The sequence below is a fragment of the Magnolia sinica genome, chromosome 15 (genome assembly GCF_029962835.1).
Source record: "Magnolia sinica isolate HGM2019 chromosome 15, MsV1, whole genome shotgun sequence".
NCBI classification, from domain to species: domain Eukaryota; kingdom Viridiplantae; phylum Streptophyta; class Magnoliopsida; order Magnoliales; family Magnoliaceae; genus Magnolia; species Magnolia sinica.
This window is the reverse complement of record NC_080587.1, coordinates 62,289,116-62,316,251: the sequence shown is the minus strand read 5'-3', so window position 1 is coordinate 62,316,251 and position 27,136 is coordinate 62,289,116. Positions and strand designations below refer to the sequence as shown.

The following is a 27,136-nucleotide window of genomic DNA, read 5'->3' as shown; positions in this document are numbered from 1 at the left end:
GGAAATGGGGTGCGTGCGGTCGGGTAGAGACTCTAGGTTTTTTTTTTTTTTTTAAAGTTAAAAGTTAAAACTTTTATGTGTGTGTGTGTGTGTATATATATATATATATATATATATATATAAAATATAATATTATATATAATATATAATATTTAATATATTTATTAATCGAGCCGAGTCGAGCTCGAGTTCGAGCTTCGAGTCGAGTCGAGTTCGAGTTGAAATGCCCCCTGGTCGAACTCGGCTCGAACTCAACTCGAGCTTCAAATAATTAGCTTGACTCGGCCTGAATTGGCCATTCAAGCCGAGTCAATTCGAGTTGACTCGAGCCAAGTCGAGCGAGTTGTTTGAGCTAGCTCGACTCGTGAACAGCCCTACCTGCAAGAAGCCTTCTCCATCTCTGTATCCAAGCCTCCACTAATGGCCCTTCCATCTTCATTCCTTCGGATGTCCTGTTAAAGGCTAGGGATGCCCTTCAGTGGAGTCTCATTGTTTCTCTTTGTCAAGGTTATTCCTCACATGGCTTAGGTATTTGGTTCTAGTTCTTCTGTAACCTGGGCTCGGGCAATTTGTTTTTTCAATATCTCAGTCCTTCATTTGTATGGGTTTCCCTTCGCTCCTCACAGACATCGATAAAGTGGTCTTTACAAGTCTCCCTCACTGGGCTTGCTCGATGAAATCCATATGCAAATGGGGTAGATTGGTCGATTTTCAGGTTTTTGATGTTTGGTTTTGTTTTTCGGATGTTCCATTAGAGCTTTGGTGTGAGTTCTTTTAATCCTTGGGTTCTTGTATAAGAGAGATGGGTTTGGTGACCTAGGCTACTGAGTGCTGGGAAGAGCTCCGCTCGGTTAGGCTATGCATTCTAGTTAAGAGGACGATGATGGTGCTAGAATCTATCAAGGTCATAGTCAAAGAGGATTCCATTGTGGTCTGTGTGATCAAAGAAGACATCTTCGATTGGTTGCAATCTTCTGAGGAAGCTTGCCTGCCTGTTAATGATGTCTTTCGTCCGCTTCCCTAGTTGGTCCTTGTTTGTGAGGATGAAGGCACTTGCCAATGTTGTCAAATGGCATATTCGATCGCATATGGTTGCCTGTGTGATCACTTATGCGATCGCACAACCACATAAGCTACTACACATTTCTTTTCCCGGAAAATTAAAAAAGAAAATGGAAAAAAGTTAAGAAAAAAATTGAAAAAATCTACAAAATAAGATAAACTTTATGAATTAGTAGAAGTGATCCAATTTGTTGTTTTTATCTATTTCATTATAATTTGTTATTTGTGTAATTAGTAGCCTAAGCTACATAAGTAAAATATAATACTCAACAAGTCACACTTAACACTAAGCCATCTTCTAAGTTTTAATTCATTAACAAATAACAATTAACAAGTAATAATAAATAACAAGTCAACAACTTATTATTTATTTATTTATTTTTCTTGAGAAATGAATATGATGTCTTGATGATTGATGAGTTACAATCTAAAAGTTACAAAATACAAACTACAAGTTACAATTTATAAAATACAAACTCATAAGCTCATATTTCTTTGTAGTGTTAAGAAGGCTGTTGTGAATTGGGAGATAGCCGGATGAAGCAGATCACACTTAATGTGCTTGCTCATGTGATGGAGAGCAAGGGCATGATTGTGCATAAAGACCGTGATTCTTCTAGCCCTAGCAATCACCTTAAAATACAACATACCTATATATTTTAATATTAGATCAAGACAATGTGCCGCGCATGGGGTCCACAATGAATGACGTCTCTTCTTCATAAGAAGGTGACCGACTGTTATATAAGAGGTTGCGTTGTCCGTGATAACTTGGATAACATATTCCTCTCCCACCCCATCAATTACACTATCTAACAATTTGAACAAATACTTGATCATGTGGAAATGAGCCAATACATCCACGAACTTTAAAAACATGGTCTCAGTTGGACAATTCGCAAGAAAGTTTATCAATGTCGGAGCGGATCTATTTTCCCATTCATCAGCCATTAACGTACAAGTATAGAGTTTCACGTCTCTTTGTATTCAGAGGCAGTTTTTGATTAACTCAACCTCCTTTTTGGGGCAACTCTCCCTCACTTTATCTAGGAAGGGGGTTTTAATCCAGGTCTAAATTGACCTTTAGCTTCCACCATAATCTTGAAGCTCTTCAACTTTACAGTGTTGAAAGCAACACTAGCTTAGTACAACTACTTAGCGATACATTAAATCGTGATTTTCCTATCTTTTTGCTTATAACAGTTTTCCAAAGTGGTTTGTGTGAGTCCTTTGCCCTTACTCCTTTAGTCAACTACATCATTGGGATGTGGTATACACCATTGTTGTCATGCACGACCGTATATGCGCATATCCATATGCAGATCGCATATGCGATCATGACACATGTGATTGCCTATGCAATGTATGCGATCGCATGTTGGCCAACTGTTGGCACATTATTATTATTGCAAAAAAACAACATTTTGCCTATAAATGGGCTTCCGAACCTCCTCCATTTGCAATATTCTCACCCCAAAACTCTCTTACACTCTTCTTCTCTTACATTTCTTAATTCCAAGTGGTCTTAATCTCTCTCTTACATTTCTTACTTCCAACTGGTCTTAATCTCTCTCTCTCTCTCTCTCTCTCTCTCTTTCTCTCTCCTACTTTCCCTTTCTTGGAAGTTAGAAGTTCAAGATTTAAGCACTTAATGTTTAATTCATTGTTTTATTGATTTTATCTCTCAAATGTATTTTAAATATGTAAAATTAGTTATCTATTAACTTAGGAAAGTTTCCCTTAATTTCTTAAATTTTATTTATAAAAATTTTTTAATAAAAATTTTCTCATATTTTTTGATTTTATTTTATTTGAAAAAAAATGTGGTCGCATATTCGCATGGGCATATGCGATCGCACGTGATCGCATATGCGATTTGACAACATTGGTCTACATCACCTATCCATTGGCCCATGCTTGCTGGCTCTTTTGGGTGTCGGTTTAGATCGCCTCGTGGACATAGGTGGTCTAGAAGCATCCAAATCAACAACATCAATGTCCTCATACGCTTCTCTTTCCATAAACTCTTTGAATAACCGTGGTGTCATTTCTTTTTTGAGCATGCTTATCTATGTACTCTATGATCTACTTTCGAATCACTAGAGTAACATTGTGAAATACTCTTGCATTTGATCCTGTGGTATGCACAATGTTGTTAAATCGCATAAGCGATTAAATGCCATCCAACTGGTGTGATTGCTTATGCGATCACACAACTTTTATTTTAAAAAAAAAAATGGGAAAAAGTGGGAATTTTTTTCCCATAAAGACTTGACTACTCCCATCATTTTTCAAACTAATTTGTGTAATATTACCTATACAATCTAAGTTATTAATAACTTAAAATTAACAAGTCAACAACTCAACAACTAATTAATAAAAACTTAATACTTTTATTGACAAACAAAATCTAAAAAGTACAAACTATAGATTTACTATATACATTATTCCCTCTCCCGTTGTAGCACATCACCACCATCACCATCATCACCACCACCACCATCATCACCACCACCATCGTCATCGTTAGAGTCATCTCCTTCTTTAACGTACACTTTATCTTCTTCTTCTTTATTATTTGTCCACACAAATTGCTCATCCCCGTCTAATGGTCGAGCATTTTCTTCTTGTACTTCTTCAATCTCAATATCATCGCCTTCTCCTTGACTGCTAGGCACAAGCATTGTACTACCGTTTGCCCCTCCAGCTACTCTTCTCCGCTGTTGAGAACCTTCGCCAGGTGCCGATCCATTAGCGGCATTTTTGACCTGGGCCTATGTGAGGTCCTCGTCGGCAAGGACTGGATCGTTGTCTCCACAAGCTACTCACTATCTGCCTCCAAATCACCTAGGCTGATAGGATCATAGAATCCATGCTTTTCCAGCCTAGTCTGGAATCTTTCCGGTAGCTTCTGGTTATAATAGACGAAGATCAGGTCGTTGAGTTTCTTTTGTTTGAGGCGATTTTTTTTTTTTTTTTTTTTTCCCGTGTGAGTTTACATTAGCATTTAAAATGTGCAATATTAGCAATTTAGCATTGAAATTTGAATATGGCATTGTTTTAAAAATCGACGATATCGGCCGATATATCCCACGATATTTCTTGTATCCCACTTGTGTGGTACGAAATGCACAGGTAATGTGGATATATCCCATATGTTCAATCCGGTGAGCATTTTCAATTTCCTTTTTTTTTTTTTTTTGTTGAAATTATGTTAAATCAGTGTCAAGTGGTTACAAATCCATTGGCTCTTTATGTTTTGCATAAAAAATCATGGAGTTGGAGCTTTAATTTTGATATCCATTTGTTCTTCATGTTCTCCATTTTTTTTTTTTTAATGAAAATTTTCTTTAACTAGCTATCAATTAAGACTAATTTTGAAGTATTTAGGAGTATTTAATGAAATGATCATCACCTACATTCTAATTTTGAAATTTGAGTGTAGGTGGTCCAATTTGGGAAAAATTTGAAGTTTCCCCAGTTTCTCCCAAATTACTTGCAATTTTGCACTCCAAATGTGAAATCATGTATGAGGGCTGATCCACTGATTTGTAAGTCCTCAATTTTCAAAAAATAAAATTTATTTTTAATTAAAAATTAATAAAAAATTTATTAAAATATTAGTTTTGTTCGAAATTTCTCTTTAACCAGCTATCAAGTTACTTCATTTTCGAAGTATTTAGGAGTGTTTGATGAAACGATCATCACATACACGACGAATGTTATGCATTCAATTTGAATATAGTTGCATTAGTTTAGTCAGAAAAAACATAACTTAGGACCTTATACAAAAGAAACTTGTTTTGTGCACTTATTTTTTGAGATGTTATGATTTAAAAGTGTGTATTATGGTTTTTTTTTTTAATCAATTCCTAACGTTTCATTGAAAAATTCAACCACATGTTTCCCAAAAAGTGCGATAAATTACCCAGTACAAACGATATATCCTGTGCGATAACCGTTACGTATCTATATCCCAAGGGTGCGATACGTAACGCGATATCAATATTTCAAACACTGGAATTTGGAAGTGAATTATAGAACTTTTTAAGTTGTAAAACTTACCGACTCGAATGTACTCTAGTTGCGCTAGTAACTCCTCGAAGAACACATAAGGCCAAGAATTCTCAAGGCCAACTTCTGTAGTGCCGGATCCCTCCTAGTCGGGTCAACTCTATACATAGACTACTAGTCAGCTATGCAAATAAGTTTAAGTTAGACACTTTCTCACTTAGACTTCTTATATTGTTAGTTGTAGAACTTCATAGAATAAATTGCACACTTCGCAATTTCATACTTCAATGCCCGACAAATATCTCTTTGACCAAATACCTGCGCTCTTGAGAGCAGTAAGGTAGATCACTCTGTTTTCTCAAAGCATACTACATTGACTATATTGTACTTGTTGTGTATGTCGATGGCATTATAATGATAGATGGCGACTTAGAGGGTATTTAGAAATTGGAATCATATCTTGAATCTCAGTTTCGAATCAACGATGTTTTATTCTTTCGATATTTTTTGGGCATCAAAGTGGCAAGATCTAAAGGTGGAGTAAATTTATGTCAAAGGAAATACATTTGTTACTTACTGGAAGAGACGGGTGTGTTGATGCAGATGGATGGTCATGATCTCTTTCTTTTGGGTTTTATTTTATTTTTTTCTTGCATCTTGCTTTTTATGGTTTTGTTGGGTAAGTAGAGGTAACTAAATAATTTTATATTGCTTTAATTGGGTCTCTGCAAAAGAGGGGTTGTAGAGAAAGTAAGAGACTTTTGGCATTTTACTTTTGTTTGAGAGGGCTCCCGAGTATAGTGAGTTTGGAGGGAAACTTGTACCCATCCACCATTGTGAAATCTTGCCTTTTCTCTCTCATTCTTCCATTGTCTTCTTGTGTTTCTATTCCCTCAACCCCGTTAACATTATTTGGTATCAAAGCCTCCGTTGAACCCACAATTTCGGTAGGTCTCTACAGCGGCAAGACATTGCTGAGTGGGTAGATGGCGCAGGACAATTAACCACTTGCTCTAAAAGCTCGAACTGATAGAGCATGGCGAATTAATCCCTTTATCTCATAGCCCAGGCCCCACATTGCATGGCTTAAGACCTCAGCCAAACCCCCCTTGTGGGCCCTACATCACATGGGTACCGCATCACACGAGCCACCCGCCTCACACGGGCCGCCCACCCCGAGTGTGTCCCCGCATCCCACAGGCTACTCCACTCAAGCTCGATGTGAAAATGCCCCTGCATTAGTAGAGGTATTACATAATGAAATACATAAAGAGATGAAGAAATTGAGGCATTGAGAAGGAAAGTTGAGCGATTGACTCACCACTTGAATCGTCGTGACCTTCGTGAGCAACGTGATCATAGTGGTGCTTCCAATGATGATAAAACCCTTTCTTCAACTGAGCTCTGCATGATGAGTCGGATGAGGAAGGATTTGAAACCCATGCATTCCAAATTAGGGCATGTAGCATTCCAAATCATGGACGTCTACATCCGATGAGTTCCTTGATTGGGTAAGAAATTCCTTGATTTCAAAGATACTCCTGAAAATGTGAAAGTGAAATTAGTTGCTACCAAATTAGGGGGTTATGCTTCAATTTGGTGGGGTGATGTTCAAAATACATGAATCCGGTGAGGAAGCAAAAGGTTATCACATGGGAGAAAATGAAGTTCAAGTTGAAGGAAAGATTCCTACCAAAGGATTATGCACAATCGATATTTTCGAGATTTCAAAATCTACGCCAAGGAGATAGAGTGTGTATGAATACATGGAAGAATTTTACCAACTCTCCACAAAGTGTAGCTTAAATGAAAGTAAAATACTAAGTCTCATACTTTCTCTACAACCTCTCTTTTGTAGAGACCCAACTTAAACAATATGAAATTACTTAATTACCCCTACTTACCTAACAAATCCATAAAAAGCAAGATACATGAAAAAAAAACTAGCCCAAAAGAAAAGAGATCATGGCCTTCCATCTGCATCATTCTAACAACAAAACCCAAGAGATATTTGAGAGAAGAAAATCAATGACAAACCCCAGAAGGCTTAGAGATCTCACTTACTTTTTAACATGGTGGACCATTTTGAATTTCATGAAAATGTTGATGAAGCGAACTTGAGGGTGAGTTTCTCCCCACCTTAAGGGAATGATGTAGGTGGATGACCATGATATCTTTTCTTTTGGGCTTTTTTTTTTCATATATTTTACTTGTTATGGTTTTGTTGGGTATGTAGGGGTGACTAAGTAATTTCATATTGCATTAGTTGGGTCTCTACAAAAGAGGGGTTGTAGAGAAAGTAGGGGACTTTTGCCATTTTACTTTTATGTTTGAGAGGGCTTTTCCCTAGAGAATGAGGTTGGAGGAAAACTTGTTCTCATCCACCATAGTGAAATCTTGTCATGTCTCTCTCATTTTTCAATTATCTTCTTGTATTTCTATTCCCTCAACCTCGTTTGCATTATATGCTAGGTGCCAAGCTTGTGGACATTGATGGATCCTCATCTCAAACTTAAGCTTGAAGAAAGAGAGTTATTGGCTGATGCTGGAATTACATAAGACTTGTTGGCAAGCTCATCTATTTGAACGTCACTAGACAGACATTGCCTTTTTTTGTCATCATGATCCGTTAGTTTATGCAAAGTCTAAGAGCTCTACATTTAGTTGCGGTTTTGAGAATCCTCAGGTACTTGAAGTGTTCACCTGGGAAAGGTATCCTGTATAGATCTCATGGTCATCTCTGGATAGTTGATTATTCAAATGCAGATTATACAGGGTTGAGATATGACAGATGGTTGACTACAAGTTGCTGCACATTCCTTAGTGGCAATGTGGTTACCTAGAAAAGTAAGAAGCATAATATGGTTGCCAGGACAAGTGTTGAGGTGGAGTATAGATCAATGACACACACAATTTGTTAATTTTTTTGGCTTAAATCATTGTTTGAAGAATTGGGGTTGCTCTTTAAGGTCCAATGCCTTTACATTGTTACAATCAAGCTGCTATACATATTGCCAACAATCCAGTATTCCATGAGAGAACAAAGCATATAAAGATTGACTGCCACTTCATTTGAGATAAGATCTCTTAGAAGGAAATCTACACTCTGTATATGTCATCCTATAATCAAGTTGTAGATTTATTCACCAAAGCACTTGGGAAGTCTCAGTTCGAGAAGCTTATATCCAAGTTGGGCATGCATGATATTTATGCTTCAGCTTGAGAGGGAGTGTTAAATGATCAGACATCTGGACTGATTGGGTTATTGGGCTTTAATGTAGATGTTGGATGGTGTTTAGGCCATAAGATTAGTCTTTGCTTACATTACTTAAGTAACAAGGGAATTTTATTATTATTATTATTTTAATTTTATAATATTTTAGTGAAGCCCTAATAAACCTAAAGAGAGGGGATGTGTGGAGGTATTTTGAGTGCATCTATCCAACTCTCCTCCTCCTCCTGCTCCTCTTCTCTCTCTCTCTCTCTCTCTCTCTCTCTCTCTCTCTCTCCCCCCTTGCTCTTCTTTTTTCTTCTTCTCTTCTTTCGTCCTTATTGCTAGTAGATTTTCTCTCAACCCGTTTTCACAGTGCTTATGGTTAGTGATCTAGGCTGTCGATCTGATGGGCTGATGGTGGATGGGCATTACCTTGGATCTCCACAATGGGAAAATAATAATGGCTATGAAAGAATAACTTCTATTAATATGCAATTCTAACTGTCCAATTTTGCTTGCTGAGTGTGTGAGCGTGGATGTTTTCTTATTTTATACACCTATTTGTTGGATATTCCCATAGTGGTGGGATGTTAGGATGGCATGATCAAAGCTTCTGGCTATGCCTGTGAATTGAACAGTCTGGATTAGCATACATGTATGCCAAGTGTACAGTGGATGTATGAGTTGATCCTTTGAAATAATCCACTTGGTTTAATTGTTTAGCGATGTCCTGGCACTGTAGTTCTCATATGGATCGTCTGGAAGTACATCTATATGTGCAATGGATGTAAGCGACTATGATCCACTATCCTCAGGAAGAGCATGGCATCATTTTATCAACTAAAAGCAAAGTGCATGGCATCGTTCCTCATAGAGAGATTGCACAATGCGTGGCATGAACTAGCGACTTTTTTCTTTTCTGTGCTGGCATCCTGTACAGTTGGGGTTTTACTTTTCAATGATCCAGATCTTTCATCAGGTGGGCCCCTGCACGGACAGGTGAATCTGAAAAGAACTCCATCAGTGGGTAGTGCTGGTTGCCCAAATGTTGGTTAAAAAAATTGCATGGTTGTCCACGGGTGATGGAAAAGATCCATTGATGGGATGGCTAGGGTTGTTCAAAGGAGATTGATTACCTTTGTTCCATTGTCTGTCCATCTTCAACCCCTCCATATGAATGGTTTAGATCACTTAAAGGTGGCCCTAACTGTATGGAATCTGGTCCATACAAGAAACACACTAGTTTGAGCCGAGGATTGTATACAACATTCTATTCAGTTATTGATTTGATTTCTTATTCTATATATTTCAGTCATTTGGATCACATTGGAGCCCTTCCGTACTTCACAGAGGTCTGTGGATATCGTGGGCCCATCTACATGACTGTAAGTTCATCAAATTTCTTCCTTTCGTAATGTCGTAATTGTAATGTCATGAGTAGCAATTGTTTATTGGGCAATTTCGATACGCTTCAAATGAATGAGTCATTCTTTTTATCTTTCAAAAAACTAAAAAGAAGAAGAGAGGGAGGCATTCTTTTTGTTGAGTGATTCGATTTTCCTTTCTTACGTTCCAGATTTGGAATCCTATACTGGTTATCACGTACTTCTACAGAGGTTCATAGACAATTTTGTTCTTTGGAAGACACTGACATTTTCAATCATTGGTTTTCTGCTTGGAAGGCCAAATAGGAATATGGTAGTGGTTATTGTGTAAATTTGTGGAGGTTGATAGACAATTTTGTTCTTTGAAAGAACATGGCACTTTCATTCTTTCTTTTGTTTCTTTGCTTGGGAGGCCAAACGGAATGTAGCAGTGGTTATTGTGAAATTATGTAGTGTGTTGATGTGCAATTCGGAATCTCTTTAACAGAACATGGCAGTTTCAGTTATTTTTTCTGTTTGTCTTTGCTTGGACTGTATTTGCAATCTTGTGGTGGTGATTGTCTGATGTGATGGTGGCTGACATGCAATTTTCATCATCTTTGGTTGATGTTATAGCCACAATTTATTTCATTTCATTTGACTTTTTGACTTCGAAAAACTGATATGCATTGTTTCTTAAAGTGCATGCTTATTTTATGAGGAATTATACAATTCTCAGGTTGCAAGTTGGCAAACTACTGTAGCTACTGCTCTTGCTCCATATCGTACTTCTGACTCCCACTTCTGCTTCGTATTCTGCTTCCGACTCCTGCTTCTGCTTTCCTACCTGTTTATACTTGTTTACATTCTGAAGCAGATGCTTCCCCACTTCCGCACCTGAATCTGTGGCTGCTTCACCTCATGCTTCATGTGACTATGGTCTGTTAAAGTGGGGCTCATGGTTCAGTGATCCCAACCAATGATATGATGGGCCCTACTGTGGATGGCCCATGCACCAAAATTCTTTCAGATGAAAAAATCCAAACCCTTTCGTAGGTGCCCAACAGATTGATAGTTAAAAAGGAAAATACAAGAACATAATTCATTAATTCTACTAGAGAAAGGGCCGGATATTCTGTAGCTAGGATCGTCTAATCTTGGGGATGTTCATAGGTTGTCCAGTGCGAGGCCCATCTTATCAACGAGATTTCAATGCTGAAACATCAGCCCTTCTTGTACAAATGAAAAACCTGAATGTACTGTACCAATTCTCAGCCCGAGAGTTGTATAATGCCTCCTATTTTGTATTAGCACATTCATGTCACTTGAATGCATGCTCGCTCAATTGGTGCTGTACTCAGTTATTCAATTTATGTTTTCTTCGATCCATTATGTGATTAGAGGAGCTATAGGGTCTGCTCTTCATCAAATATGTAGTTTGCTTATGAGTTGGATGTCATGCATGTGAGGCCCATGGTTTGATGATCCTAACTGTTAATACAATGGTGTGGCCTAGAAATATCCCTGATTGAAACATTATAACACTTTGATATTTGGTCCCTTCTCAGTTAAATGTGGAACAATTTCTTTAATTTTTTCTCTGAGCCCTGTTTTTGTTGGCCACATCATTAAAGGGTTGCAATTTTCTAATCTAGGAAATCACCAAGGCATCCCCATCTCTTGCGAATCGCATCATATCAGCATTTTGGATTATCAAGACATGGGCCCCCCATGTGTACTAAATCCAACTAAATATCAAGACATGAGCACACAATACATTTGCTGTTCAAGACCCTATAATTCCTCACACGATTGATATTTTGATCACATAGCTTCGCATGGAAACAACTTCATAGGTTATATTGTTATTATTATTGTTATTTTGGGTCTTTAATTTTAAAGATCTTATTTGGTTGGGAGCACATCTTTTTGATGCTCATTTGTTTCCCAATTCAGTACCCAACAAAGGCTTTGGCCCCGATGATGCTAGAGGATTACCGGAAACTAATGGTAGATCGAAGAGGGGAGAAAGAGGTATACACTTCCAATGATATCACGGAATGCATGAAGAAAGGTATTGGTAATTCCATTTCTATTTGATGAATAACAATTTTAGTAGAAGTGAAAATATCCTAAACTGAATCAATGCATTTTCAGCTGCCTTATTTTAGTCCAGATCTGAGCTTAATATTCCTTAAAATGCATGAATATACCACTTGGGCGATATTTTATCACTACAAACCATGCCTTTGGCATTGTAAGCTGCATACTTCAATTTATTTTCTAGATTATAACCCTAGGACTGAGGAGATGCAGAATGGTAAAAGATTATTAAGGGTGGCAATCGCCGGGTAGCCCGCCTGACCTGCTTTGGGGCTCACATGCATGGCCCGATCAATTTTCTGGTTTAGCTTAGGCTCGAGTCATTTAAACCTAAGCAGGCCCAGCCCAGTCTGGCCCGACCTGATTTTATATGCACGTGTTATATCCTACTAATATGCAATTCTAATCCTCAGGTTACCCATCTATCTTCATTGTAGACTATTGGTTTCATTCCTCCAAAATGCATATTTCTTTGTGCATATGTGGCCCACTTGATTGGCGGATAGATCAAGAAAATTCCAGTGGGAAAAGAGACTTTATCAAAATTTGGGTCGGTCTGGGTCGAGTTGGGTCAGGCCCGGGCCCAACCAATTTTCTCCTCAGGCCTGGGCTTGGGCCTGCTATGCTAGGTCCATGCCTGGATCAGGCCGGGCTTGGTCCTTGGGTCTAAGTGTCAGGCTGGGCCTGGGCCTAGCCTGTCCCGGCCCAAACGTAGCCCATTGCCACCTCTAAAGATTATTTTAAGCACTGCAAGTTATAGTTACCTTAATAATTGCAAGTCCATGTTTTTGATGTAAGGTTGGTGTAATCTTTTGTATTGGAGGGATGATTCCTCATCATCGCACTTCCCTTTTCCATTTTTTTTGGTCAATAAATTTGTCTCTCTAGAAAAAAAGAAGAAAATTTTGAGTAACTCTCTGTTGGCCTTAAATTTTTTAGCTGAGTTGAGACTTTGGTGGGGGTGGATTGTTGCTCCGGCTTCCCATGTAATGCTCGAGAAAAAAAGATTGGTCTTATTAATTATCTATTAAATTCAGGTCAATGATTGATGATTTTTGCTGCTGTTGGCTTTTGTATATGCAACCTGAATGGAATGGAAGAATCAGTGATTGAGTTGGCTGCTGTTCTTATTGCTTGGAATCGATGTTAGGTACAAATTTGATGTTGATAACATCTTCTATTGATTGAAACAGTACAGATGAATTATTACCAGTGTGTGTCTATATATATATATATATATATATATATATATAGGGAAATGGTACTATGAGGTTGACCTCATGGGACAGGTCGAGCTGTGTGGGCCCCACCATGATGTTTGTTGAACATCAACCCCATCAGCCAGATGTGCCATTCCATGGTGGGCCACGGGCTTAAAAATCAAGTCAATCCATGACTCAGGTGGGCCACACCACATACAACAGTTGAGAGGGGTTATCCTCCCATTAAAATAATTATAATAATTTATTGGGCCCACTGAGATGTGGTTCACAAATCCAGCCCATTCATTGTGTGCGTCCCACTTGGATGAGCTGTCATACCAAGTTTCAGCTGCATCCAAAACTCAGGTAGGCTCCACCATGTGCTTTTATATATTTTAGGCATGTCTTCATATGGTTTTAGATGGTATGGCCCACCTCAGTTCCGTATACGGCTGATTTTTTGGTATCCGATAACCTAAAGGGGACCCATCAAATGCACGGTGTTGATGTTCGACACACATCACGGTGGGGCCCACACAGCTCGACCTCATGGGAAGTTCCCATGAGGTCAACCTCATAGTACCATTTCCCAACACACACACACACACACACACACACATGTATATATGAGCTCATGGGGCAAAACCAAAGTTGCTTGAACTTCCTCTAGGGTCTTGTAGTGATCTGTCGTAGTAGAATTCTTATATCTAGCAATTAGAACCACTTCTGGATGTGTTCTGTGGAATTTCGTAGATCATTCTCCATGCTGTCATCCTTTTTGAGATTAGACAATTGAACTTGGGGCTTACCCCCTTGGGACAGTTTTTTTTTTTTTTTTTTTAAAAGAAAAGAAAAAGAAAAAGAAAGAAAGCTTGAGTTCCTATATTCACCGATTTAATGTGGGAATGTCAATGTTTGTTTGAGGTGGAATATAGGCGTATCATAGATTCATGACGAAACACAAGTTCCAAAAAATATAAGGCCATGGGGTGTCTCATGGATAGTTTTGACTTGCTCAGCAAGAGTGAGGAAGTCGTACCATTGAAAAAGGATGGAAAGGTCAGGAAGTTGTTGAGACTGAACTAAAGGAAGTGGGAAATTCTATACTGAGAACGAGGAGAAATCGGTGGATCTTAAAAATAATTATCAAGCCAAGGTGAAGTGTAAAGATATTAGTTGGAAAAAAAAGTTGAGAGATGTATTTAAGGCGTCAAAGACCACAATTTCTTTTGTAAATGGTTCAAGACTCTATACAAGAGTAAAGCCAACCTCATTGTCAGAGGGCGCTGACTCGATAATCCTAAAGAGGTGGTGGTTTTGGTTTTATTTCCCAGTTTGTTGCCTTTATTTTTTAGGGGAAGGGCAAGCATAAAGTGGACACTATTTTGTATAGTGTCTAAAGGTGGTTGGGGTGCTAGAATTTGTTTTCAAACCAGGCAATGAGATCACAATGAGCTGTTTAATTTGGATAGAGATAGGGCCTTGGGCTTGGATGCATTCATTATGGGCATTCTTCCAAGCCATTTTTGATTTCATTGCTAGTGACCATTAGAAGGCTGTTCCTAATTCTGTGGAAAGTCTCTGTGTTTAAGGATTTGATTTGCTAATACTTTCATGATGTTGCCCACTCTTCTTCCATTCAATGTGCATTAAAGTATCTTAAGGGTATCTTGTTTGTCTCATACCTCAGTATCCCATCTTCAACATTACAGTCTATAGAGATATTGATGGCTGGCTGTCGATGTCTTGGTCAACCACATGCTATTGCATAGTTTTTGGGCTCAATCTTATGTTGGTGCATCCAAACGTGGCCCATCATCTCATGCACTAGTGCTTAGGTGAATGTCACTCTCTTGCCTCTACTTCCCAAAAGGCACTCTTGGCAGTGCTTCCTTCTTCATGATCTCGGTCTGACCATATTATGTATTTATTTTCTGCTTGTCAACATCAATGCCTCATATATGGCAGTGAACTGGGTGATACTTACCTTCCACATTTGCATAAAGTATCAAGATATTAAATAACGTAACGATGGCCATAATGATCAGCCTTATGGCTGTTCCGATATGGGCCATAAAGGTTGTTATTGCTACCGATAACAGCCTTTACAGCCCTGTAAGTGTAACGGTCGAATTTTTTTTTTTTTTTAAAAACCGCATCAGCCTATTCAGTCGGCCATTATGGCTCTGTATCGCGGAACTGTTGCTTCCGTTACCTTACATAACAGACATTACATAATATTTTTTGAATACCTTGCAAAGCATGTTGAGGTAAACAATTACTTTCCATGTATGATGTTCGTGTTCTTTTTGTTGATACTTTTGATGTGTTCCTAGTGAGATTGAGAAGGAGAGAGAGAGAGAATACGAGGAGAAGCAAGAAAAGGAGAGAAGGCTTAAGAGAGTGGTGACGCATGTAGCACTTTCATAATATATGTGGAAGTACAAAAATGCCCTCATACTTAAGTTATTACATAAATCAAAGCCCATTTACTTAAACTCTATTTTAACCCATTACCTTTAAGGACTAAAGAAGAGAATAATAATATGAAACTATACAAACTATTATTTCCATGCAAAGTTGGTCACATGTGAGATCATTGCTGTCCATCATGGTTTGTCAACACTCCCCCTCAAGCTGGAGCACATGCACCATGAATTCCTAGCTCTAAGAAGATATGATCCAACAAATGAGTGCGACCAGGAGCCTTAGTGAATGCATTTGCCAACTGATCCTGAGATGTGACGGATGTCATGCAAATTTCCTCACCTGCAACTTTTTCTTGGATGAAGTGACTATCAACTTCGACATGCTTGATTCTCTTGTGATATATTGGATTATCGACTATACAAGAAGTGGCTTGATTATTACAATATAGCTTCATGAGAGCATCAACCATAAACCTCAACTCACTCATCAACGTCTTTAACTAAACAAGCTCACATGTAGCATGAGTCATTCTCTTGTACTTTGCCTCTGCACTTGAATGGGCCACCACACTTTGCTTCTTATTTTTCTATGTAACTTGGTTACTTTCTACAAAGGTACAATAGCCTGTAGCAGATTGTTTATTAGATGGGTAACTAGCCTAGTCTTCTACTTGAAGATGGCCATTATGCTCATACAGAATACCATGACTAGAAGTTCCCTTCAAGTATCCGTTGATGTGAAACACGACTTCCATATAAGGAACACAAGGAGCTTGCATATCTTCCTGGATTATTAATCAATTTTTTCCTTGATCCACACTTAGCTTATGATTTGTGTCTATTAAGAGTTTTGACTAGCTTTGCCCCAAGAAGACCTATTTCGACCAATAAATCCATCCAATATTTCTGTTGCAAAAAATTATGCCCACATCAGATCTTGCTACCTCAATACCTAGAAGTATCGAAGATGGCTTGAGTTAAGGTATTCAGTAACGGTAACAGTGGCCGTAATGGCCACCATCGTTACCTTTAAGATATGGGCTCTAACCGCCATTACGGTCTCTCTCTCTCTCTCTCTCTCTCTCTCTCTACCTAAAAAATCTGTATTGACCCTGTAATGGACCATTACGGAGCCGTTACTGCCTTTACGGGGGGCATAATAGGCTGTTATGGGGTCTATAATGGCCGTTACAAGTCATTTTTTTCCCCCCGTAACGGTTGTTACGACTGTTACGACCTTGTAACATGTAACCGTTGCCATCATTACCTTCACGTAACAGCCTTTACGACCCCGTAATGGCCGTTACGACACACCATGGCCCCGAGTCCTTCATATAGAAGTGCTAATGTAAAAATGTCTTCAACTTGTGAATATTCGTACTATCACTGCTAATGACAATGGTATCATTCACATACACTACTGATATAATGACATCTAGCTTACTTCACTTTACAAAGAGAGAGTGGTCAGCCTGGCTTCATTTCATCCCATATTCAAATACTATACTAAATTTGTCGAACCCTTGGTTGTAGAATCCTTCTAACTAGATCTTCCTGTTGCTTTAGACTCTCGCTCCCGCTCCCACTCTTGCTCCTGCTCCCGCTCCCACTTCCCACCTATGTTTACATTTTAAAGGAGACGCTTACCGCTCCCACACCCAAATTTGTTGTTGCTTTTCTTCAAGTTTTGTATAACTATAGTTGAACCAAGCTTTTGGATATTGTTTTAGACCATAAGTTGACTTCTTAAGATGGCATGCTTTGTCTAACTCCCCCTTGAGTAACAAAGTCAGGTGGTTGCTCCATATAGAATTTTTTTATTTATAACATTCCCTTAAAGAAATACATTCTTGACATCAAGCTAGTAGAATGACCAATTCAAATTTGCAGCAAGCAAAATGATGTGACACACATAAAATTAAGCTTTGCCATAAGAGACCATTTTCAAATAGTTACCTACTAGGGTATGAGAGTACCCTTCGACAACCATGCGAGTCTTTGAGCACTCCATTGAACCATCTGGATTGTACTTAATTGTACACACTCATCGACTCTCAACCGTGTGTTTTCTAGCAGGTTAGTCAGCTGGATTCCAAGTTTTATTGTGATTTAGAGTGGTCATCTTTTCTTCCATAGGTTGTTTCCATCCATCATGATTGAGAGCTTCTTGGAAAGAATAACAAACAGACACAGGCGACTAGGACAAAGTAGATTTGGAAAAAGAGGGAGATAAACCAACAAAGGAAATAAAATGGGAAATAAGATATTGAACGCTAGTATATATGTACTTGTGAAGAGTGATGGGTATGTTGCCTTCATTATATGCTAGGGAAGGAGATTTAAAAGGATGCTGACCTTTAGACAACGCAAGAGGATCGGTGGAAACCACGATTACACGTGACTAGGACAAAGTAGATTTGGAAAAAGAGGGAGACAAACCAACAAAGGAAATAAAATGGGAAATAAGATATTGAACACAAGTACATATATCCTCGTGAAGAGTGATGGATATGTTGCCTTCATTAGATGCTAGGGAAGGAAATTTAAAAGGATGCTGACCTTTAGACAGCGTAAGAGGATTGGTGGAAGCCACGATTGGATGAACTTCATTACCACATGTTGAACACTTAGAGGAGACTTGCAATGGTAGAACTACTTGTTGTATGACCATTTCACTGATGTTAAGTACTATGTTAGGCACGATTGGATGAAATTACCACACTTTGACTGTACACCGAGGCAACTTTGCAAGAGACATTATTATAGAATTTGTATCCTTTGTTTGATACACGAGTATGCAAAAAAGATACACTCGATAGCCTTAGTTCAAACTTGTCAAGAGCATGATCTAACTGATGTACGGAACACACATCCAAACACCTTAGGAGGGACAGAAAACACAAGAATTCCAGGATACAAAAGTGAGAAAGGTGATTTACTATTCAAAACAAATGAATGCATTCAATTTATTAAATGCCATACAGATAAAACTGCATCACTGCAAAATATTTTAAGACCTTCATGTTAAATAACAAAGCTCGACTAATGTCAATTAAGTGTTGATTCTTATGTTTAGCTACACCATTTTATTGTAGTACATGTACACATGAGGTTTGATGACTAATGCCATGAGATGAGAGTTATGAATTAAATTTATGTGGTGCATCTTCTCTAACCTTATTAGAACATAGAATATATACCCTAGAATTAGATTGTGTTTGCACATCCATATGAAATTCTTTAAAGCAATAAAACACTTTAGAGCGACCTTTCATTAAATATAATTAGGTCATGTGACGATAATCTTCTGAAAAAATGAGAAAGTACTTAAAATCAAATAAACTACTAGTATGAATTGGACTCCATACATCAACATGTACTAAAAAGAATGGACTATCACTCTTTTGTCCACATGAGATGGAAACGAGACTCTATAATGCTTGCTCAACTCACAAGCTTCATATTTTAACTCAGACACATAAGGCAACAACAAAATAAGACTCTTTAAACTGCCCAAGGGTGGCTAGGCTTGTAATGCCATTGATGAGGTGAAAAACTGTAATTTAGTTTCAGTTATTCCATTGTCTTGATAATAAGACCATTCACTCATGTCCTCCATCAATTGTCCTTGCTATCTTTAGATCTTGAAATTCATAATATGGATATAATATAATAGAACATTTCAAGGATTTAGTTAGCTAACTTACTGTTAATAGATTCAAAGGAAATTTAGGAATATATAACATTGATGATAATGAAAGAGATGGAGTAGGATAAGTACCCAACCCAAACACATGGGTTGAAGTACCGTTAACTAATGTTACAGAGGAAATATGAGTGGCCTTATTTAACTGAGACAATACACTATTCTTATAAGTCATATGGTCTAAAGCTCTAGAATCAATAACATATGGAACATTTTTAGAGGAAGTAAGACATATCGTACTTGATTGAGCAAGAGCAGCAATGGAGGACGACACATGGTTGGAATGATCCTTTAGCAATTTGGCATACTCATCCACAGACAATGTAAATGTAATACCTGCTGCATTTGATTCATAACGAGTTGAAATGGACTTGACGACAAAGCCTTCGGAACCGTCATTAGAAGATCGAACTTGATGCTTGCTAGTGAGTTCTCAACATGTATTAACCGTGTTTCTCATGCCCATAATGAGAATACTGATTTCCATGACCACGACTGCGACCAAAATCTGTATCACCACCTTCCTAAGTATTCCTAGCACCAAATTGACCTCCTCCCTAATCTCTACCACTAAATCATTCACCACGATTACAACTACGACTACTTAGACTTCCCCAATCTCCCTTACTAAAGGAAGTAACAGGCGCCGATTGATCAGATGTAGATGAACTCGGTGTATTTACACAAACTGCATGCTGAACAAGAAGTTCAAGTTTTCCTTGTATATTTGATCATTGAAAGAAGCTAAAAATTAGGAGTCGCCACTAGTTGAATTTCAATACACGAGTGGCTTGAGAGCTTGCTTGTTTATATTTTCTGAAAATCAAAAGAGAAAACTCCCATCCAAAAAGTGACTTAAGAAATGGGCTTGAATTAGAGAGTTTAGTTAGGGGCCTCAGTCAAGGTAGTCCGTATCGGTATCGGTTGACGTAACGGTGCCCACCGACACCGATACAGATACGGGGGTGAAACGGCCCGTAACGGTGCAATTTTTTTTTTTTTTGCCAAAAAAATATAAAAAAATATGGATTAAATCCGAAATATTCTAAGCATTCTAAATATGCATTCATTTATAAATTGGAACATGTTTATGGTGGTGTAACGGTCCACTCTTTGGTGAGAAGTTGTATCAAACTGTCTGATGAATTTATGAACCAGACAACCTGGATTTGGCTACAAAACTCATATATTTAATTTTCTAACTATCTACTATCAATGATAGATATATTAGAATGAATGTAATATGAAAATATCTTACATGTGTAGGTGTTTGTAATTATTTTTCATAATTTATTCTATATTAAGTTATTAACAATTTAACATACATCTGTGGTTGTGACCAGTGTTCGAGTTGTCAGTATCGCTACAAGTTTCGCTGGCCGGAGATGAAGATATTATATCGTTATCGCCGATAATATCGCTAATAACTAGAACTGTAGGAAAACGTGAGGGAAACATGGAGAAAATAGTGGAATTTTTCAGTGAAACTCTTGGACATGCCTAAATACACATATTTGCATATTTAGGAATTAAAAAATTACAAAATGAATGCATTACATAATAAGTTTTCATTTAATGGAGCCCATTTTAATGTGTTGTATATCCATGTCCGTCCATCCATTTTTCTGGATCATCTTAATGCACAATCCCACAAATGAAGTTGATCGCAATCTTATGTGGACCATACCATAGGAATCAGTGGTGATTGACCATTGAAAACTTATGGTGGGCCACATAAGTTTTGGTTCAAACTGATTTTTTTTTTTGTTCCTCCGAGTTTATGACACCTTATTGACGGTTCGAAGGGTTAACAAAACAATACGGTGGACCTATCAAGTTTTCCAAGGATAGGGATGTGGGTGGGACCCTGACCATGGGCCCACCTCAATGTATGCGCTGTATATCTACACAGTCCATCCTTTTTGCCAACTCATTTGAGTGCACGACCCAGTAATGAAGTAGATCCAAATCTCAGGTGGACCACACCGCCAAAAAAACATACACGTGAGCTTGATCCAAAACTTTTGTGGCCCTTGAGAGGTTTTCAACACTAGGCAGTCGGTCCCCACTGTTTCCTATGGTGTGGTTCACGTGGGCATTCAATCTGTCCCATTTTTGGGCTCATCACATAAAATGATTTTTCAAAATGGATGGATGACGTGGATAAAAATTATACATCACGGTGGGCCCCACAGCTAGGTGTTGCCGGGGTTGTACCCAATCCGCTTCCCTTTGGCAATTCGCGGGGGATGCATATTGCTTACTGATGCTGCCAGTAAAGAGGTGCTATTGGTCAATGTTCCTTGGGCCCACCATGATGTGTTATATCCAAATCGTCCATCCATTTGGCGAGATCGTCTTAAGGCTTGGGACAAAAAATAAGACAGATCTAACTATCAAGTGGACCACACAGCAAAAACCAGTGGGGGATTGAACGTCTACCATTGAAACCCTTTTTGGGGTCACAGAAGTTTTGGATCAATATGAAATTTGTTTTTCCTCTTCATTCAGGTATTTTTGACCTTATGAATAGATTGGATGTAAAATAAACGTTATGGTGGGCCCTAAAAATTGTTTAACGGTGAAAATCATTATCTCCGCTGCTATTTATGGTGTGGTACAGATGATCTTTGGATATGATTCATCTTTTGCAACATGCTCTAAAATGATATCTAAAAATAGATGAACGGTGTAGATATAATAAATACATCACTGTGGGGCCCATGTAACTTTGATCTCCTTGAACCGTTCGTACAACTCGGAGCTCGAGGAGCGTCAGTGCTCACCTTCGCACGACACGTACCTACAGCAGCTATATAGTTGGTGTGAGGTACACCAGCCAATCTGCTTCTTCAGTACGTAACCCCGTCAACTTCCCAGGCTCGAAGTTTTTTTTTTTTCAAAAAATAAAAACACGAAAATATCAGAGCGAGAGGATTTCTCGCTGAGGGGTTTTTGACCGAGGGTTTCGAAACTCTAAATCAGACCCAAATCGAGGGGAAATCGGGCAAAATTTCATATTTTTCGCCGAAATTGCGACATCGATATTCCAATTGGAAAAAGGGGGAAATTTGTAGGTTTTTCTTGCCTACCAGGGCTGTCGATCGAGGCCAAAGTGATTTTGTTCTTCTGAGTTCCGATCGGGTACGAAAATCGTGAAACTGAAGTTTTTTGTTTCTTTATTTCAGCCACACCACGCCGATATTCTCGGCGAGAACCCATTTTTATCGATGATATCACCGAAAAATGGGTTCTCGCCAAAAATTTCGCCGATATTCTATAGAGAGGCGAAAACTTAGGGTTTGCAGTGACACCGATATTATCGGCGATAATATCGACAAATCGTCGACAACACGAACACTAGTTGTGACTGTGATTCCTGTCCTATGATTAACACATCATATTCTACCATTAAAACAACAACACATTAAATAAAAAATGATTTTTCGAATTAAAAAAAAGAGGCTGAAAATAGTGCGTAAATAGAAAAGAATTATAAAACAATATAAAATCACATCCAAAATCTGTAAAATGAACATTAATATGTTCTAATATGGTTAACACATCATATTCTACTATTAAAACAACAACACATTAAATAAAAAATGATTTTTTGAATTAAAAAAAATGGGCCGAAAATAGTGCGTAAATAGAAAATAATTATAAAAAAAATATAAAATCACATCCAAAATCTGTAAAATGGACATTAATATGTTCTACAATGATTAACACATCATATTCTACTATTAAAACGACAACAAATTAAATAAAAATTGATTTTTCAAATTTTTTAAACAAAAGGGCCGAAAATAGTGCGTAAATAGAAAATAATTGTAAAAAATATAAAATCCCATCCAAAATTTGTAAAATGGACATTAATATGTTCTACTATGATTAACACATCATATTCTACCATTAAAAAGGCAACACATTAAATAAAAAAATGATTTTTTGAATTTTTAAAAAAAGGGCTGAAAATAGTGCGTAAATAGAAAATAATTATAAAAAAATATAAAATCACATCCAAAATCTGTAAAATGGACATTAATATGTTCTACTATGATTAGCACATCATATTCTACCATTAAAACAACAACACATTATAAAAAAAATGTTTTTTCGAATTTTTAAAAAAAGGGGCGAAAATAGTGCGTAAATAGAAAATAATTATAAAAAAATATAAAATCACATCCAAAATCTGTAAAATGGACATTAATATGTTCTATTATGATTAACACATCATATTCTACCATTAAAACAACAATACATTGAATAAAAAGTATAAATATCTATTTTTGAGGAATTTCTGGAAAATGGCCTACGGAGCTTTGAATCAGGAAAGTCCTTACTATAAGCTGTTTTTATTCTTAATTTCAAGCCAAGGGTGGTCGAAAATTGCAATAGAATTATTTAGGAAGAGTTTGGAAGAAAGAAGTATAAAAAAAAGTGAAAAATTGGAGCTTAAAAAAGAGAAAAAAAAGTAACCGTTACTGTGCAGTAACGGCTGTTACGCCCCGTAACGGCCGTTACAGCTACAAAATCGGAGGGGTGCCCATTTCGACCATGTATCGCGTAACGGTGTCGGCCGTTACCGTTACGTATCGGCTGATACATAACCGATACCGAACACCCTGGCCTCAATTGAATCAGGTATGACACACCTTTCCCTATCCACATGAATACTTGGTCTCCACTTCAAAGAGAAGTGAAATTCTTAGAACGAAATATTGGCAAATTGCTTGGAAATGAGAAAGAAAAAAGAAGAAGAAGAAGAGAACAAGAGGAAAAAGATAGGAAATAAAAGTAAAGAACTTATTGAATGACGTGGTTGATTTTCCAAAGCTTCAATTTTTGTGATCTTCAAAGTCCACCCATTGGTCTTGTCCAAATTTGTCTCAAATTGGGTTAGCAATTGTCTCGAATTGAGTTAGCAATTTAGCAAATTAGATGATGTAACAAAAGAACTCTTGTCCCTAAAGAGGTTACCGGAGCTGGCACTCACTACCTAAAGGGGTATAGTCATACTCTTTAGTCTCTAGTGTAAGAGATCTTCAAGCTCTCAATCTTTGGGTCCATATTCTCTGCCCGTTTAATTTATTTTTTCTTGAATTTCTCCATATTCTTGTGGGAACTTTTAGAGGTTTCCTAATGCTAGGGACTTGGAGAATTTCAAGACTGTTAGAAACGTCATGTTGTAACACTTAATGTTTTAAATATCGACGATATTGGCCAATATATCACACAATATATCTTGTATCCCACCTGTGCGATACGAAACACACAGGTAGTGCCGATATATTCCCCATGTTCGATTTGGTGAGCATTTTCAATTTCCAATCCCTTTTTTAGTTGAAATTATGTTAAATTAGTGTCAAATGGTTTTAAATCCATTGATTCTTCGTGTTTTGCATGAGAAATCATGGAGTTGGAGCTTTGATTTGATATCCATTGGTTCTTCATGTTCTCCATTTTTTGCCCTAGAAATTTTCCTTCAACCAGCTGTCAATCGAGACTAATTTTGAAGTATTTAGGAGTATTTGATGAAATGATCATCACATACATTATAATTTCGAAATTTGAGTGTCAGTGTTCTGATTTGGGAAAAATTCAAAATTTCCCCAATTTCTCCCAAATTGCTTGCAATGTTGTACTCCAAACATGAAATCAAGTGTGTATGAGGGCTGATCTATTGATTTGTTAAGTAGTCCTTGTCAATTTTCGGAAAATAAAAATAATTTTAAATTAAAAATTAATAAAAAATTATTATTATTATTTTTCAAAATTTCCTTCAACCAACTGTCAATTAAGACTAATTTTGAAGTATTTAGGAGTATTTGATGAAATGATCATCACATACACTCTAAATGTTATGCATTCAATTTGAATATAGTTGCATTAGTTTAGTTAGACAACACATAGCTTAGGACCCTATATAAAGGAAACATATTATGTGCACTTAAAAAAAAAAAAAAAAAGATATTATGATTTAAAAGTGTGTATCAAGGTCTTTTTTTAACAATCCCTGAAGTTTCATTGGAAAATTCAACAAATTTCCCAACGTTTCCCCATGTTTCTCAAAAAAGTGCGATAAATTACCAGTCACAAACGATATATCCCGTGCAATAACCAATATGTATATGTATCCCAAGGATGCGATACGTAACGCGATACCGAGATTTCGAACATTGGTTACACTATCTTCGATGCTCCTGCATAACATCATATGCATATATTTATCTTTGGTAACTACTCTTATCTCTATATAACTGTTCTTATCTCCCCATGCTCATAAATAAGAGAATAAGTAAGAGAGGATCTTTAAGCTCTTTCATTTGTACCTTTCTTATTTTCTACTCATATCTTCTCCAATACTATAAAAAATGGTATAATGTGGGAAACCTAGTATGCTCCTTTCTCTTCTCTTTGTCCATTAGCATGTATGATGAACATGAGGGGACACACCAGATTGACAGAGTGGATGTCAAACACAGAGCACTGGAGGCCCCACAATTTGGATGTTGTACCCCACCCGTTATACATTTTCGTAGAACTTGGTTGTTGCACCACTAATCACTTGCATGGCAGATCCACTTATGACCTTCTTTGTTCTTAGCAAACATTTTCATTATGAATCAATTTTGAATTATCGATTCTTAATGAACAATTCCAGAGGATTGCTTATTGAGAAAGGATTTTTCCCTTGCTAGAAGTAATGCCAAACCTCTTAAGTCAATGGAATGGGGTCAAATATTTCATGATAAAACCAATTTTGGATATCATGTTACAACTAGGAGTCTAGGTTACCTGCATCCTATCTGTATGTCGCAAAGATTTTTGAGAAATTTGGAGTTGAATCCTACATGCGCTTGTGTCTGTATCTGTATTTGTATCTGGGTATCATAGATTGGGTGGAGAGATATTTGGTTGCTCATTCATGCAGTTAGCCGCATTACTGGAGTAAAAAAGTTTGATGGTATGAGCAAGCCAGGACAGACTGATTTTGAGGTTGTCATATTAGATGACAAGGGTTTGTTGGTCTTTGCTCATGCCAGACATGCTGACTATGCAACCACTATTGAAGCTGATGTTTCACCGCTTTGGCCTGGGATTCAGCTTCGCATGAAGTTGAGGCACATGGCATTTGGACCTTCATTAACATGAACAATTCAGGATTCTGGAGAATTGCAGAACTTCTCGAATGGCTTAGATGTATTGTAATTTGTACATATGTAATGCTTTTATGATTTTCTACTTATAATTTCGAGGTAAACTTTTCTGTTATTCTGTCTTAAGTTGTGGTTTCAGTCTTCTTAATGCAGGGTTTATGTTGCTTTTTGCTAACAATTAACACAGAACTTTCTACATTCACAAACTAGAAACAAGGCTTAAAATTAAATCGGGTGACACTTATCTAACGCTTCTGTATAGTAATAATCTATTTCTCTATATATTTGATTTCCTACCATATGCTGCTTTAGGGACAGTTTCTATTAGATTTAGTTCCACTTGCATTGCATGGCCTTCAGAGACATTAATGGACTCTTGGTTTGTGCAATTCACAGTTATAGCAGTGGATTTGAAGCAGACAGTGCAAGTTGATAAAGATCTTCAAATCCGTGCTTACTATGCAGGGCATGTACGTTCTTTGAACTTCGTCTCTCTCTCTCTCTCTCACTTGGCTTTCTTTACCGCCTCACTAGTACAGACTGCTTGCACAGTGATTGATTGTTGACTAAAAATTCCATGTGGGTTCCAATTTGTTCTATTTGGTCTGATCTGGTCGGCCGTTATTTCATGTTTAATATCCCTTATCTTAAATAAAGTTTTCAAGTTCCTGTAGCTAATGAAACTCTTCCATGTGTATTTATCTTGACTTGTTGATTTTTTAATAAAAAAACATTCGCTGATGCTCATTAGTTCTGCCAATTATCACCATATTCTGTGCACCAGAAAACCATTGTAGGTCATTTTGGACCTACGGGCTCAATACTGAGATGGAGCTATCAGCACCTGTTGGGGAAGTGACTGAAGGGTGCAGATTT

General features: G+C 37.5%; 1 protein-coding gene across 5 annotated transcripts in view; it reads left to right on the top strand.

Annotated features, from left to right (window-relative positions):
* The window catches only part of LOC131226714 (cleavage and polyadenylation specificity factor subunit 3-II), a 101,702-nt gene that overhangs the window by 7,694 nt on the left and 66,872 nt on the right, over positions 1 to 27,136 (top strand). For all 5 annotated transcript variants that reach the window (XM_058222352.1, XM_058222350.1, XM_058222353.1 and 2 more), the window contains exons 3-5: positions 9,603 to 9,675; positions 11,611 to 11,728; positions 26,657 to 26,730. In XM_058222352.1, coding sequence (XP_058078335.1) covers positions 9,603 to 9,675; positions 11,611 to 11,728; positions 26,657 to 26,730 — 265 coding nt within the window. The remainder of the gene's footprint in view (positions 1 to 9,602; positions 9,676 to 11,610; positions 11,729 to 26,656; positions 26,731 to 27,136) is intronic.